Source organism: Magallana gigas, chromosome 7, assembly GCF_963853765.1.
Source record: "Magallana gigas chromosome 7, xbMagGiga1.1, whole genome shotgun sequence".
Lineage (NCBI taxonomy): Eukaryota > Metazoa > Mollusca > Bivalvia > Ostreida > Ostreidae > Magallana > Magallana gigas.
Genome location: NC_088859.1, coordinates 5,690,432 through 5,704,498, shown reverse-complemented (window position 1 = coordinate 5,704,498; position 14,067 = coordinate 5,690,432). Strand labels below are relative to the sequence as shown.

The 14,067-nt window shown below is 33.4% G+C and overlaps 1 protein-coding gene across 1 annotated transcript in view; it reads right to left on the bottom strand.

Moving 5' to 3' along the window:
• Positions 1-14,067, bottom strand: part of LOC105322597 (uncharacterized) — a 53,045-nt gene that overhangs the window by 33,389 nt on the left and 5,589 nt on the right. The window contains exon 3 of the mRNA XM_066067804.1: positions 8,652-8,853. Within this exon, the coding sequence (XP_065923876.1) occupies positions 8,652-8,853 (202 nt within the window). The remainder of the gene's footprint in view (positions 1-8,651; positions 8,854-14,067) is intronic.

Below are 14,067 nucleotides of genomic sequence, written 5' to 3'. Positions count from 1 at the left end.
GCTGATACGTACACTGACCCTAATGATACGTACACTGACCCAGGTTATTTGTATGCAGACCCAAGTGATGGGCACACAGACGTTCAACCCTGGTGATATGTACACTCACCCTGATAATAGATATAGACATCCTGATAATCGTAATACTGGCCCAGGTTATGGCTATACAGACCCTGGTGATACGGACACTGACCCTGATGATACGTACACTATGCCATTAAAACATTGAAAAATCCTAATCCGTTGGGGTAGGGGGTTTGGTGAACCTTAGACTTCAATTTTACAGTTTATTTCCTCCCTTTCATTTCAGTTTTTAACTGGTTCCAAAAACATTCGGGGGGGGGGGGGGGGGGGGAGGCAACTCTTTGTTATTCACCTTTTATATGTAAATTTTTAGAAAAATGTTTCTTGCGAGAAAACGTGTGCTGGAGGGGGTAGTCTCGTCCCCCTGTTCCACTCCACCCCTTCCCCCACTCCAATGCTAAGTGCCTGTTGTTTTCCTGTGAAATTGCTCTTTATTGTTCTCTCAAATACTAATATTTATTTAACATTTTGGGTAAATCTAATGTACACAACATTCCTATCACTCTTATTGAACATATATGATGTAAAAATCGATTTTTTAAATACTTTTTTAAATTGCGCAAATATCAGTTCGAAGTTCCTCCAAACAGCTTTCGAATTTCCTCCCAAAGGTTTACCGAAAAGTTGGTACACGCATGCGCACATCCTAGTTATATTGCATGGTTATAAGTATAAATCAAAGTACCGAAGAACTGACGGGAGTTGATTTTATCGATGGTTATTTATTTTAAAATCAATGATATGTTATTTTGCATGACAAGTACAGGTAGTTTCTAATCGGTATTTGAATTCCACACATTTTTATAATACGAATTTTTGGACTTTTCTACGGAAGCCTATTTAGGACCTATCAAAAAATATTTTTGAATTTGATATATGTGTAACGAATTCTTGAATTTGTTAAAACGAATTTAAATCGTTATAACGAATCGTTGAATCCGTTATAACGAATTAAATTTGTAATAACAAATTTTAGGAATTCGTTATAACGAATTTAAACCGTTATAACAAATTCGCTGAATTCGTTATTTCAAATTTTTAAATCTGTTTTACCAAATTAAATTTGAAATAACGAATTCTTGAATTCGTTATTTCAAAGTTTTAATTCGTAATTTCGTTTTTTTCAAATCAGTTATAACATATTTTCACCCAATTTGTAATAACAAATTTCATGTTTTCGGGAACAAATTAAACGGGGCGGACTTTATTTGTCCCATATCGGCGTACGACGAAACGGCGAAATGGTAAATGAAGTAAACTGGCGTAAGAACAAAAATGGAGGAACATATTGTCACAGCTGTTGCTGTAACCATGGTAACAGATGTAATAATTTCAAAAGACACCTTACTTTATTGGCTTTGCTAGATTTCCTACATAGATAGAAACAAAATATTTAAGAACTGCTATATATGTAGCAACGCATTTTCACCAAAAATATTGTGCAGGATATACAGATATACGGGTTTCTGCGCAAAATTCCAAAAAATTGTTTAGTCAATGCTATTAATTATTGAGCATGCTGATTTATAAAAGGGTACATGCAGCCCAGCCCATGTCGAACTTGTGTCATAGAATATATTTACCAAAATTTAATGCAAAAACCGCATCGAAATCGATGCAAAAATAATGAAGTTACGCCGCTTCAAAGTGCCTATTTTTACCTCTTTTAGAAATCTATTCAAGAGAAAATGAAATTAGGCGATAACAAGGCTTCAGTGACGTCACGAGGTCAACTCTAGGGAAATTTCCTTACAAAGCTATACAAAATATATTCAATTTTACAGCAAAAATGATTGATATAGGTCTGATGTTTTGACGTATCTAGTTATTTTAAATATTGTAAATTTAGAAAGTTGTATCCGTAATTGTTTTGTTACAGTCAGATTTCTTTTTAAACTATTTTAAAATTTACCGATGAATAGGATATCTTTAAACGCTTGCATGGGCAGGTTTATGTTCATTATTCCTATTTATTTTGGTCGGAGCGTGTTCAAATCCAATAAAGCTTGAAGGGAGTTATGATAGATTTGATATGCACGCTCCGACCGAAATTATCACCTCATAATATTCAAAGAATGGTGCCTTTTTGCTTTTAATTATATTATTTCCAATTTCTACACTTCTAAACAACATTTCAAAACCACTCGGTTTTTTTTTCATGTACAGCACATGTTTAAATTATTACAGCAAATACCGTTTTTCGGTTATGCTGTAGGACACGCTTATTTTGTGTCGCTCATTTTTTATGAAATAATTGGGCCATAGGTTTCAAAATTGATTTGTAATGTTATCACAGTAAAGGACACTTGAAAAATATAAATATGAAATTTTATATGACATAGCCAGGTATTATAACCAGGATGTGCGCATGCGTGAACCAACTTTCCATCGGGATTGGTAAACGTTTGGGAGGAAATTCGATTGCTTCTTGGAGAAACTTCGAACTGATGATAGGTGCCAAAAAAAACCGCGACTTTTATATCATATAGTCATTAAAAGTGATAGGAATGTTATGTACCTTTGGTTTACACTTAAAAAAGATAATTAAATATTTGCGAGGACAATAAAGGCACTGTTACAGGAAAACAATAGCCACGTAGCTTAAAACGAGTGGGTTGGTGGGGGTGACAGGGAGAGGCCTGTCCCCATGCAATTGCTCCCCCCCCTTTCCTAGCATTTTCGGAGCATGTAAAAAATTGAAAGTGACTGGGAGGAAATAAACAGTGAAATTTAAGTTTGAGGTAAACTTAGCATTTCTATAGCTACCCCCACGGTGTACGATTTTCGAATTTTTTAAAGACTTTTTTTTTTGCATGTCAAGAATTGTTTGGCGATTCTCCCATCCCACCCCCCTCTTTTCACTTGTTTACGATGCCACCTGCCTGAACAAAATATCACGGTTTCCTTACATATACCAGTAAAAAAGAATTGGGTTTATATATAAACCAATATTACTGTATCTCATACAATATACCATTCACCAGGTTCTATAAACACCTACGCTTAAATTCAATATAAAAAAAAATCAAGGTTAGGAGGAAAGGGATAATTTATTTTGTTTTTCTTTTTTTCAGGGGGGTTGGGGGGTTGGGGAAGGGTAAGGGTGGTCAGAACACCCACCCCATGTAGCTCTATCCATAACCCCTCACCAAGGTCTCTGTGTCCATCACCTGGGTCTGTATACCCATCACCAGGGTCAGAATACATATTACCAGGGTCAGAGTAAGTACTACCAGAGTCGGTGAACGTATCAACAGGGTCTGTATACGCATAACCAGATTCAGTATACCAATCACCAGGACACCAGGGTCTCAATACTTACCGAGGGTCAATGTGTCTTTGTGCTCATCACCAGGGTATGTTTACCCATAGCCAGAAATCCACGTACCATCACCAGGGTCTCAATGCCTATCACCAGGGTCAGTGTACGTTTCACCAGGGTCTATATGCCTATCACCGGGTCTGTATATTAGTATTAATAGGGCCAGAGTGCACATCACTAGCGTCTGTATTTCCATATCCAGAATCAGTAAACCCATCACCAGGGTAAGTTTACCTATAACCAAGGTTAGTGTACCCAATTACAAGAGTGTGTATACGCGTAACCAGAGCCAGTATACCCATCACCTGGGTCTCAATACCTATAACAATATAGGTTTTGAGACCCTGGTAATGGGCAGACCCTGGTGATACGAACACTGACCTTGGTGATATGCATTAAGACCCTGATGATGGGTTCTAATGACTTGGTGATCGGCACACAGACCCTGGTGATACGTACACTGACCCTGGTTATAGATATAGACATCCTGATAATCGTAATATTGACCCAGTTGATGGGTATACAGACCCTGGTGATACGAACACTGACCCTAGTGATACATACACTGACCCTGATGATACGTACACTGACCCAGGCTTTTTGTATGCAGACCCAGATGATGGGCACACAGACCCTGGTGATACGTACACTGACCCTGGTAATAGATATCGACATCCTGATAATCGTAATACTGACCCAGGTTATGGGTATACAGACCCTGGTGATACGAACACTGACCCTAGTGATACATACACTATGCTATTAAAACATTTAAAAATCCAAATCCGTGGGGGCATGGGGAAAGGCGTACCTTAAACTTCAATTCTACAGTTTATTTCCTCCCTTTCATTTTAGTTTTTACCTGGTCCCAAAAACATTAGGGGGGGGGGGGCTCCTTGTTAATTCATCTTTAAGATGTAAAAGAAAAATGTTTGCTGCGAGAAAGCGTGTGCTGAAGGGGGTAGTCTAGCTCGTCCCCCTGCCCCTGCTCCACTCCACAACCCCTCCCCCTCCGATGCTAAGTGCCTGTTGTTTTCCTGTAATATTGATCTTTTTTGTTCTCTCAAATACTAATATTTATACAACATTTTGGTGTAAATCTAATGAACACAACATTCCTACCTCTTTTAATGAACATTTATAATGTGAATTTCGAATTTTCCTATACGTTTTTAAATTGCGCGAATATCAGTTCGAAATTCCTCCAAACAGCTTTCAAATTTCCTCCCAAACGTTTACCGAAAAGTCGGTACACGCATGCGTACATCCTGGTTATAGTGCCTGGTTGTACTTTATAAAATCAATGTACTGAAGAGCTGATGGGAGTTGATTTTTTCGATTATTATTTATTTTAAAATCAATGATATGTAATTTTGCATGGCAAGTACTTTCCTATATGTATTTGAATTACGCACATTTTTAATAATATGAATTCTTCCACAGGAATTCCGTGAAAACCCAATATGAATCATGTTGTATAATATTCAAAGATCTATTCTATCAAACTACGTATCAGTAATCGGAATAGTTATGAGAAATTGTATGGATCCAAGCAAAATTGAACTCTAGTCTCGTTCAACCAGACTCTCAGCTGTATCCGTTAATCACCGACAAGCAAGAGAGACTCTCTGCTTGTCGGAGATTTACGGAGACAGCCGAGCGTCTGGTTGAACGAGCTCTGGCGTAAGAATATATAAAATGTACGACTTCAAAAATTATCTAAATTGTTCGTACCATTTAAAATCTAACTATTTTCAAGGTATCTTTAAATAAGTTTCCTTGAATAACAATGCTTAAGAACTCATTACATCGAATTTATTGATTAGAAGTAAATGTTGTCAGCAATGTTGATTTGTACTTAGGTCCAAACACTGTTTCACATTCGGTTTGCCTGAGTAACTGCATACATGTAGGAGAGTTGATTAAAATCAACTCCCAAAAATAGCCTATTCTATACATCGTTCTGATGGTAAGTTGGTTCACGCATGTGCACATTCTGGTTATAATGCCTAGCTACATCATATAAAATTTTATATTTATATTTTTAAGTGCCCTTTACTGTGATTACCCAGCCCAATAATTTTATAAAAAATGAGCGACACAAAATGGGCGTGTCATACAGCATAACCGAAAAACAGTATTGGCTGCGCTGCGTAATCATACATAGCATGTGTTATTCATTAAAAAACAGTGGTTTTAGAATGTTGTTTTGAAGTGTGGAAATTCGAAATAATATAAATATAAGTATTAAAGTAATAAGGAATCATTCTTTGAATATTATGAGTTGATAATTTCGGTCAGCGCGTGGTCATATCTATCATAAATCCCGTCGAGCTTTATTTGATTTGAACACGTCCCGGCCAAAATCACCTGTACCTAGTAATACTCAAAGAATGATTCCTTATTCTTAAATCAATTTTATTCCAGACCAGTATTTTATTTTAAGTAAGGCGTAATCTCACGGTTTGGTGATGTAATGAGATAAAAAAAAAAATGCAGATATGTTAATAAATCAGCATGATCATTGATTGATAGCATTAATTAAACAATTTTTTGGAATTTTGCACACTCAGAAACCCGTCGATAATTAAACAATTTTATTGAATTTTGCACACTCAGAAACCCGTCGAAACAAATCTGTATATATTGTATTTTTGGTGAAACTGCATTGTTACATATAGTTCTTAAATATATTTTGTTTCTATCTATGTAGGAATTCTAGCAAAGCTGATAAAGTAAGGTGTCTTTTGGAATTGTTACATCTGTTATCATGGTTACATTTACTTCATTTAATACCACTTCGCCGTTTTAACGCCGATCAATTGATCGGCGCATTTTGTCGTACGCCGATATGGGACAAATGAAGTCCGCCCCGTTTTATTTGTTCCCCAAAACATGAAATTTGTTACCACAAATTGGGTGAAAATATGTTATAACCGAGTTTAAAAAACCGAAATTACGAATTAAAACTTTGAAATAACGTATTCAAGAATTCGTTATTTCAAATTTAATTTGTTATAACGAATTTAAGAATTCGTTATTTCAAATTTAATTTGTTAAAACAGATTTTGAAATTTGATATAACGAATTCAGTGAATTTGTTAAAACAGATTAAATTCGTTATAACGAATTCCTAAAATTTGTTATAACAAATTTAATTCGTGGTAACGGATTCAACAATTCGTTATAACGATTTAAATTCGTTTTAACAAATTCAAGAATTCGTTATATCAAATTCAAAAATATTTTTTGATAGGTCCTAAATGGGCTTCCGTACTTTTCGACACAAGAATGGTGATAAAACCCCATATGAATCATGTAAAGTAATATTTAAGGATTAGATTAAATTCAATCAAACTATGTATCAGTGATAGAAATATTTCTGGAAAATTTATGGATCCAAGCAATATTGAACTCTCTCGAGTTGAACGAGACTATTTTGAACTCTACCGTAAGAATACATACAACTACAAAAAATATCTAAATCGTTCGTACCATTTAAAATCTGACTATTCTCAAGGTATTTATAAATATGTTTCCTTGAAAAACAATGCTTTAGCGTACATTATTTCGGATTAATCAATTATTCTTAAGAACTAGTTCTTGTCAGCGGCAATATTTTGTGCTTTGGTCCAAACACTGTTTCACTTTTGGTTTGTCAGAGTAACTGCATAGGAGAGTTGATTAAAATCAACTTCCAAAAATAGCCTATTCTATACATCGTTCTGATGGAAAGTTGGTTCACGCATGCGCACATCCTGGTTAAAATGCTTGGCTACTTCATATACATGTAAAATGTTATATTTATATTTTTTAAGTGCTCTTAACTCTGATGACCCAGCTCAATAATTTCATAAAACCGAGCGACACAAAATGGGCGTGTCCTACAGCATAACCGAAAAACAGTATTGGCTGCGCTGTGTAATAATACATAGCATGTGTTATGCATTAAAACAGTTGTTTAAGAATATTGTTTAAAGTGTAGAAATTGGAAATAATATAAATATTAAGTAATAAGGAATCATTCTTTGAATATTATGAGTTGATAATTTCGGTCAGAGCATGGTCAAATATATCATAAAGCTCTTCGAGCTTTATTGGATTGGAACACGTCCCAAAATCTCCTGAGACCAGTAATACTCAAAAATTGATTCCCTTTTCTTAAATCAATTCTATTCCAAACCGGTATTTTTTTAAGTATGGCGTAATATCACGGTTTGGTGATGAAATGAGATGAAAAATGCAGATATATGTTAATAAATCAGCATGCTCATTGATTGATAGCATTAATTAACTACATTTTTGGAATTTTGCGCCGAAACCCGTCGAAACAAGTCTGCATATATTGTATTTTTGGTAAAAATGCGTTGCTACATATATAACAGTTCTTAAATATTGTGTTTCTATCTATGAAGGAATTCTAGCAAAGCGATAAAGTAAGGTGTCTTTTGGAATTGTTACATCTGTACCATGCTTACAGCAACAGCTGTGACAATATGTTCCTCCACCTTTGTTTTTACGCCAGTTTTCTTTATTTACGATCTCGCTGATTAACCCGATCAATTGATCGGCGCATTTCGTCGTACGCCGATATGGGACAAATGAAGTCCGCCCCGTTAATTTGTTCCCCAAAACATGAAATGTGTTACCACAAATTGGATGAAAATATGTTATAACCGATTTTTTAAAAACCAAAATTACAAATTGAAATTTTGAATTTTGAAATAACGAATTCAAGAATTCGCTATTTCAAATTTCATTTGTTAAAACAGAATAACGAATTCATTGAATTTATTATAACATATTAAATTCGTTATAACAAATTCCTAAAATTTGTTATTACAAATTTAACTCGTTATAACAGATTCAACAATTCGTCATAACGATTTAAATTCGTTTTAACAAATTTAAAAATTCGTTATATCAAATTCAAAAATATTTTTGATAGGTCCTAAATGGGGTTCCGTACAATAATTCTCTAATTACAAATGATTGATACATTGGTTTTTCCTTTTTCTGATCCAGAAATTTAAATGCTGAAGTATCCTATCTTCTTATTCACATTTCTAGGATATATTGTTGTTTATTTCACATGATGCTTAAAATTTTCATTTAATTACACTAAAGTTGTGCCATTCAGTCACCTTTTAGTGAAAATCCGTTCTTAATTCGATTGTTTAATGACACATCTTCATCATATGTTGAAAATTGGTCATCTCTATCTAAATATAGGTCACCTACTTACCTTTCGTAACTCGAGGTCTGGTCTGGTTATAGCAAAACTCCATTAATGTAGTTAGGTCGTGGACAGGTAGACAGTGGTATCTGTTTAGAGGGTTTTTGGAATCGTCAGAACAGTTCAGTCTTCTGGATGCCTCCTCCCAATCAGTTTGATTTTGTGGACAAATGTCCACCCTGTTAACACCAAACGCGTATGCTGCCGCGGCCTGTAATAGATAACAAAATGAATATTAATGTATTTAAAAAGAATGTTTATAGAGTAAATGAATCAATAAATTTTAAAATGCTAATTTCAATCACTTGAAAGTTTTAGTATATCATATAAAGTACTAAGTTACTAAAACGATGTATCTCATGTTCTAACGCACATGATTTTATATGAACTGAACCGTCCAGTATTAGTATACACAACCACATCCTATAAATATAGACAGATCAAAATGCATTCTACAGTAATATCAATTGTTGATTCTTGTTTTGTTTTGTTTTTGTTTTTGTTTTTTTGGTTTTTTTTTTTTTTTACAATAAAATGATGTTTTAAAGATTAAATATAAAGTTACTGTAGAATAAATAGGAAAGAAACATGTTTGGTATTACTTTATTTATTAATTGAAATGTAAAACACTGCAACTACATTTGAATGTTAAAAAGACTTTCAAAAAGTGTTGCTTATACAACTAAACTAAGATTGTTCTGTGATTTTAATGTGATTTGTAAATCACCTTTCTTAAACAGTGGGAGAACATGTGCCAGTTTTCCACAATCTTGAAAATGTAACATGAATTGTTATATTGTTTATTATGAATTGTTTAATATATTATTTGATTTTTTTTATGTCGTTTACTTTCTTCTAAACTAAAAAATAACAATAAAAGACCATCATATTTTTTTCTTTTTTCAAACTTTAGGAAAAGTTCTTTAGTGGTTGTATTCAATCTTTCGTTATTTTTTTGTTTTGTTTTTTTTATTAGTTTTTGTTTGTTTTTAAGGAGGGTGGGGTGGGGTTGGGGTGGGTAGAGATGGATGGGTCGCGTGTGCATTTGTGTTTATCCAAAATCATGTATCAAATTGTTGGAATGTTAGTTATGCCTTAAGGATTCTTTATTAATTTTATCCAAGCCACATTCTCTGATGAAACCATTTTTGTCTTCATGATTTATCCAAGAATTGATAATACATCATATTTTTCATTTTATTATTTTGTAAGATAATTAATCTACTCCGTATAAAAAATCTTTAAAAGCATTAAAACTTGACTAAATACTATGGAGTTAAGATTAACGAGTTTATGAATATCTTGTAAGATAAATTGTATATGAGCATAATTTCGTATACACAAAAAAGATCATAATTTAAATCAAAATATAACCAGTTGCGAGAGTGGGGTTCCCAGATAGGTAAAGTTAGCTACTAGTAACTGGCTACTAGTAACTGGCTACGAGAAGTAAAAAAAGCTAGCTACTAGTAACTGGCTACGAGATTAAATAAAAGTTAGCTACTAGTAACTGGCTACTAGTAACTGGCTACGAGAAGTAAGAAAAGCTAGCTACTAGTAACTGGCTACGAGATTAAAGAAACTTGGCTTCTAGATACTTCTTACCGTCCATGGGAGAACACATACTTTTGTTCTTAAGATGTACATTGCACTATATCACTGTCAATTGTCAATATATCTCAAGTAGCTGTATATATAGACTGCAGATATATGACTGACTTGCTAATATCAACATTCTGTGGAGTCATCCACATAATATTACCACACAATTACTCAGATATCTCTCTTGATGTAGTCAGCTACTTGTGCATTTCGTTATAAATATCTTTATTTTTGGCAGTTTTGTCAACATATCTCAAGTAGCTGAATATATAGATGTAAGATATATGCCAGTCTTGCTAAAATCAACATTCTGTCATTACTTTTGTCCTGCATAAACATCAATTCATTACAAGGTTGAACTTAATCAAATTCTTTGAACGTTAATCCCTGAAGATGCATAAACATCCTGACCGAGATCTATATTCCAGTGCATAAGGGAGATAAATACACAAGGGGAAATAATTTGACTTATTTCATCTATATTCTATATTCGCTTAGCAACGAGCATAGATATATTTTCCCACAAAAAATGTTTTTAGAATTAAAATCATACGCTTAAGAAAGATATTTCATTTTAAGAACAGTCTTTAAAACCAGTAAAAAAAAGTTGAATAGAGGTTTTGTCTTACAGGCATATATCAGGTAGTTAGCATTATCCAAGCGTGGGACTGCAATTTCTAAATACCGCTCTCGATCCATAATACTTACCGATATCCAAAGATACAATCTTTTGCGGACTAGATAATACAGATTGATCAACAGTTTGTTTAAATCATGTTTTCTATTTAACAATAATCTAAACATTTTTTTTTAGAGTGATGAAATAATAAACCTATGCACAATTTAATTTTTACGGATCTTTTTTCAAAATATATATTTTAATGATTTTTACCCAAAATACGCCCATTGTGATCCTGAAAAGGCCGGTCCCTTGGGTAATTTTATTTCCAATTGATTAAGGGCGTTAATGTGTAAATAATATCAAAATAAAATTATAAGAACTTAAATTATCTTTGAAAATTTATTTCATCTTATCTCATTTGTATGCAGATTTATCTATTTTTGATAAATAAGCAAGTGTAACATAAAAATTTTTGTTTTGAAATAATAATTCCTTTATTTTACATAGGATATAAGTCAAAAAATTATTTTGTGAAATTCTAATTTCAGGCTTAGGCTTATATTCTTTATGTATGAAAAAGCGCCATTTTCCGCAATCTGTTCTATTTTTAGCAACGACCCTAGCTTTTATAATACCGATGGACCACCCAACAGGATAAAATTTGATGAGAACATATCCTCAGATACATGTTTGAAAAATATGAAAAAATTCTGTACGCATTTTATTTATCTAGTGGGGTATGGACCATTACCTTAAGTGATGGTGAAGGAGAAAAATTCAGTCTCGGCATACGTCATTAAAGAAATATTTTCTGGGGATAAATATGAACCATGTTGATCTACACGACCCAATTGTTGGTAGGTATTGCGAGTGCAAAGCGGGTGCATGCACAGTTAAGTAATGCGCACATATAGCAACAATCATTTAGTATTTAGGAAATGGAAAACACTCGCAATATCAACCAAAATTGGATATATTGACACCATCTGTTCAAGACGCAGCGGCAATTCCTGAAGTATAGAGATTGATCTCAAACTTCTCGACTAACTCATGTATGTGATAGTAAATGAATAATCACCACTTTAAAATTGTTTGCATGTGTTGTTATTGCATTAATATTTATTAAAAAGATGTGTATCAGATGATTATTTAAGAGTGGAAAATGCAGATTCATATGACCACACTTTGAATTTAATAGCAATATGTTAAATACCACTGTTTAACTAAGTATTATAAAAGCTTGACCTTAAATTTCAACGCGTCAGATAAATCTATTTATAGAAGCAGGTACTTTCCATTTAAAAATGAGAAAGGGCGAAAATATGGGAAAGTACGCTATACCTCTTTGAGCTATGGCATGAAATAAGCTAATTTAAGGGACAAATATTGAAAAATTGTAAAACTATGTTTTTCGTCACAACATATTACTAAAAATAAGGAAGCTAAAGTGACGGTACTCTAAAACAACAGAGTTAAGAAAAATGTTCATTTTCTTCTTAAAAACCTTCCGCCACATAATATAGTCTCCTAGTAAACTCTGTAAATATGTAATTTTTCCTTTACTATTTTATTCAATATAGTAAATTGGCATTATAAAATATGAAATAATGAATAGAATCAATATTTGATCCATAATTTCCAGAATAGAGATGACCCAAAATGGCTGCCCAAAAACAGAGGATCGAACCAAAATATTTTTTTAGAGTAGATACTGTACGGAATCAGTAGAAAATTCGTGGTGGCTCCATTATCGTGGTATTCGTGGGTACCCTCCCCCCTTTTTATTTTCGAATTTACATTTACAAGATTTGGAAAAGTTAGTTTTAAAGCTGAAACTGAAAACCGATACATCCACGAAATAACATTCCCATTAATAACCAAAAAAAACCCAAATCCACTAACATTGGTCCCAACGAATTTAATGATTTCACAGCAAAAAAAATTATAATATATTTTCACTTAACCCTTTCAACGCCGATAGTCAGTAACATCTTTAACGTCATCTTGCCATACAGTGACGTCAACGTTATGTTATGCGGTAAAACGCGACGTCGAATTGCAACGTAAAAAGTAGCACCTGTTTATTTCATAAACATATGCACACCAATACTGTATTTATTACTCTACTAAAAGTAAAGTTTAAATAAATTCAATATTTCATCATACCTATTTCTATGTCTATCATAAATAATTAAAAAATATTATCCTGTAGTTAACTTACATTGTTTCAACGTAAGCAGAGAAATAAGTTAAAGTCGACATGTGAGTATAACGTATATGACGGCTGTATTTCGTTTAAATCTTCCAGATTTTTTTTGGTATTCAAATTGCAATAAAAATCAATCGTATCATTGGATGCAATTTTTTTTTACAAATTATTACATCATTTGGAGAGCATTAGCTAAAGGTACTTGTTTTCAACAATTCTCTCTCTCGCTGTTTTTTTCTCTCTCTCTGTCTCTCTTTCTGTCTCTCTCTGTCTCTCTCTTTCTCTCTGCTTTTCATTTTCCCCTTTTACACATTCCTCTTATTTCTCTTTTGCTATTTTGGTCATTTATTTGAAATGAATGCGAATGTGGTAAAGCCTAAAACAGCAGTCGACACACAGCCCCACTTCACAGTCTTGACACCACCACTGGATGAGTGTTTTCTTGAAACGGGCATTTCCAGCACACATCACGCATATTTTCCTTTTCCCTTCTGGAATGAAGGACGGAAAATGCCTCTCGGTGGGCCTTTCTAAGGTTCTATTATGTACAGGCACCAGTCTCACCTGTCTGTTTCTGCTACATTGTACCCTGCCTGCACCTCCCTATCAATTCCTGGCAGAGTTGCTGATGGAATTCTAGATGGTTAATTTTTTGTTGAACCTGGAAAGTGAATGCGTTAACTGAAAAACAATTATGAAATATTTATGGTGGTATGGGACTCCTCTATATTGTGACACACTTCCTATTGAAATAAACAGTAAAATTTAGTAAAGTTATTTTTTCCCCTCAAAATAATTAGCTAACAGTGTAGCACAATGAGTCAGAGCTCTAACTATGAATCTGTACAAGTCATGAGTTCGAATCCTGATGGGGTTTTTACAATTTACCTTCAAATTTCTGAATCTTAAACAAGTTAACCTTTATGTTTGCTATTCTTAGTGTACAATCAACACTAAAACAGTTTAATTTTTAATTGAAATATGAAATCATA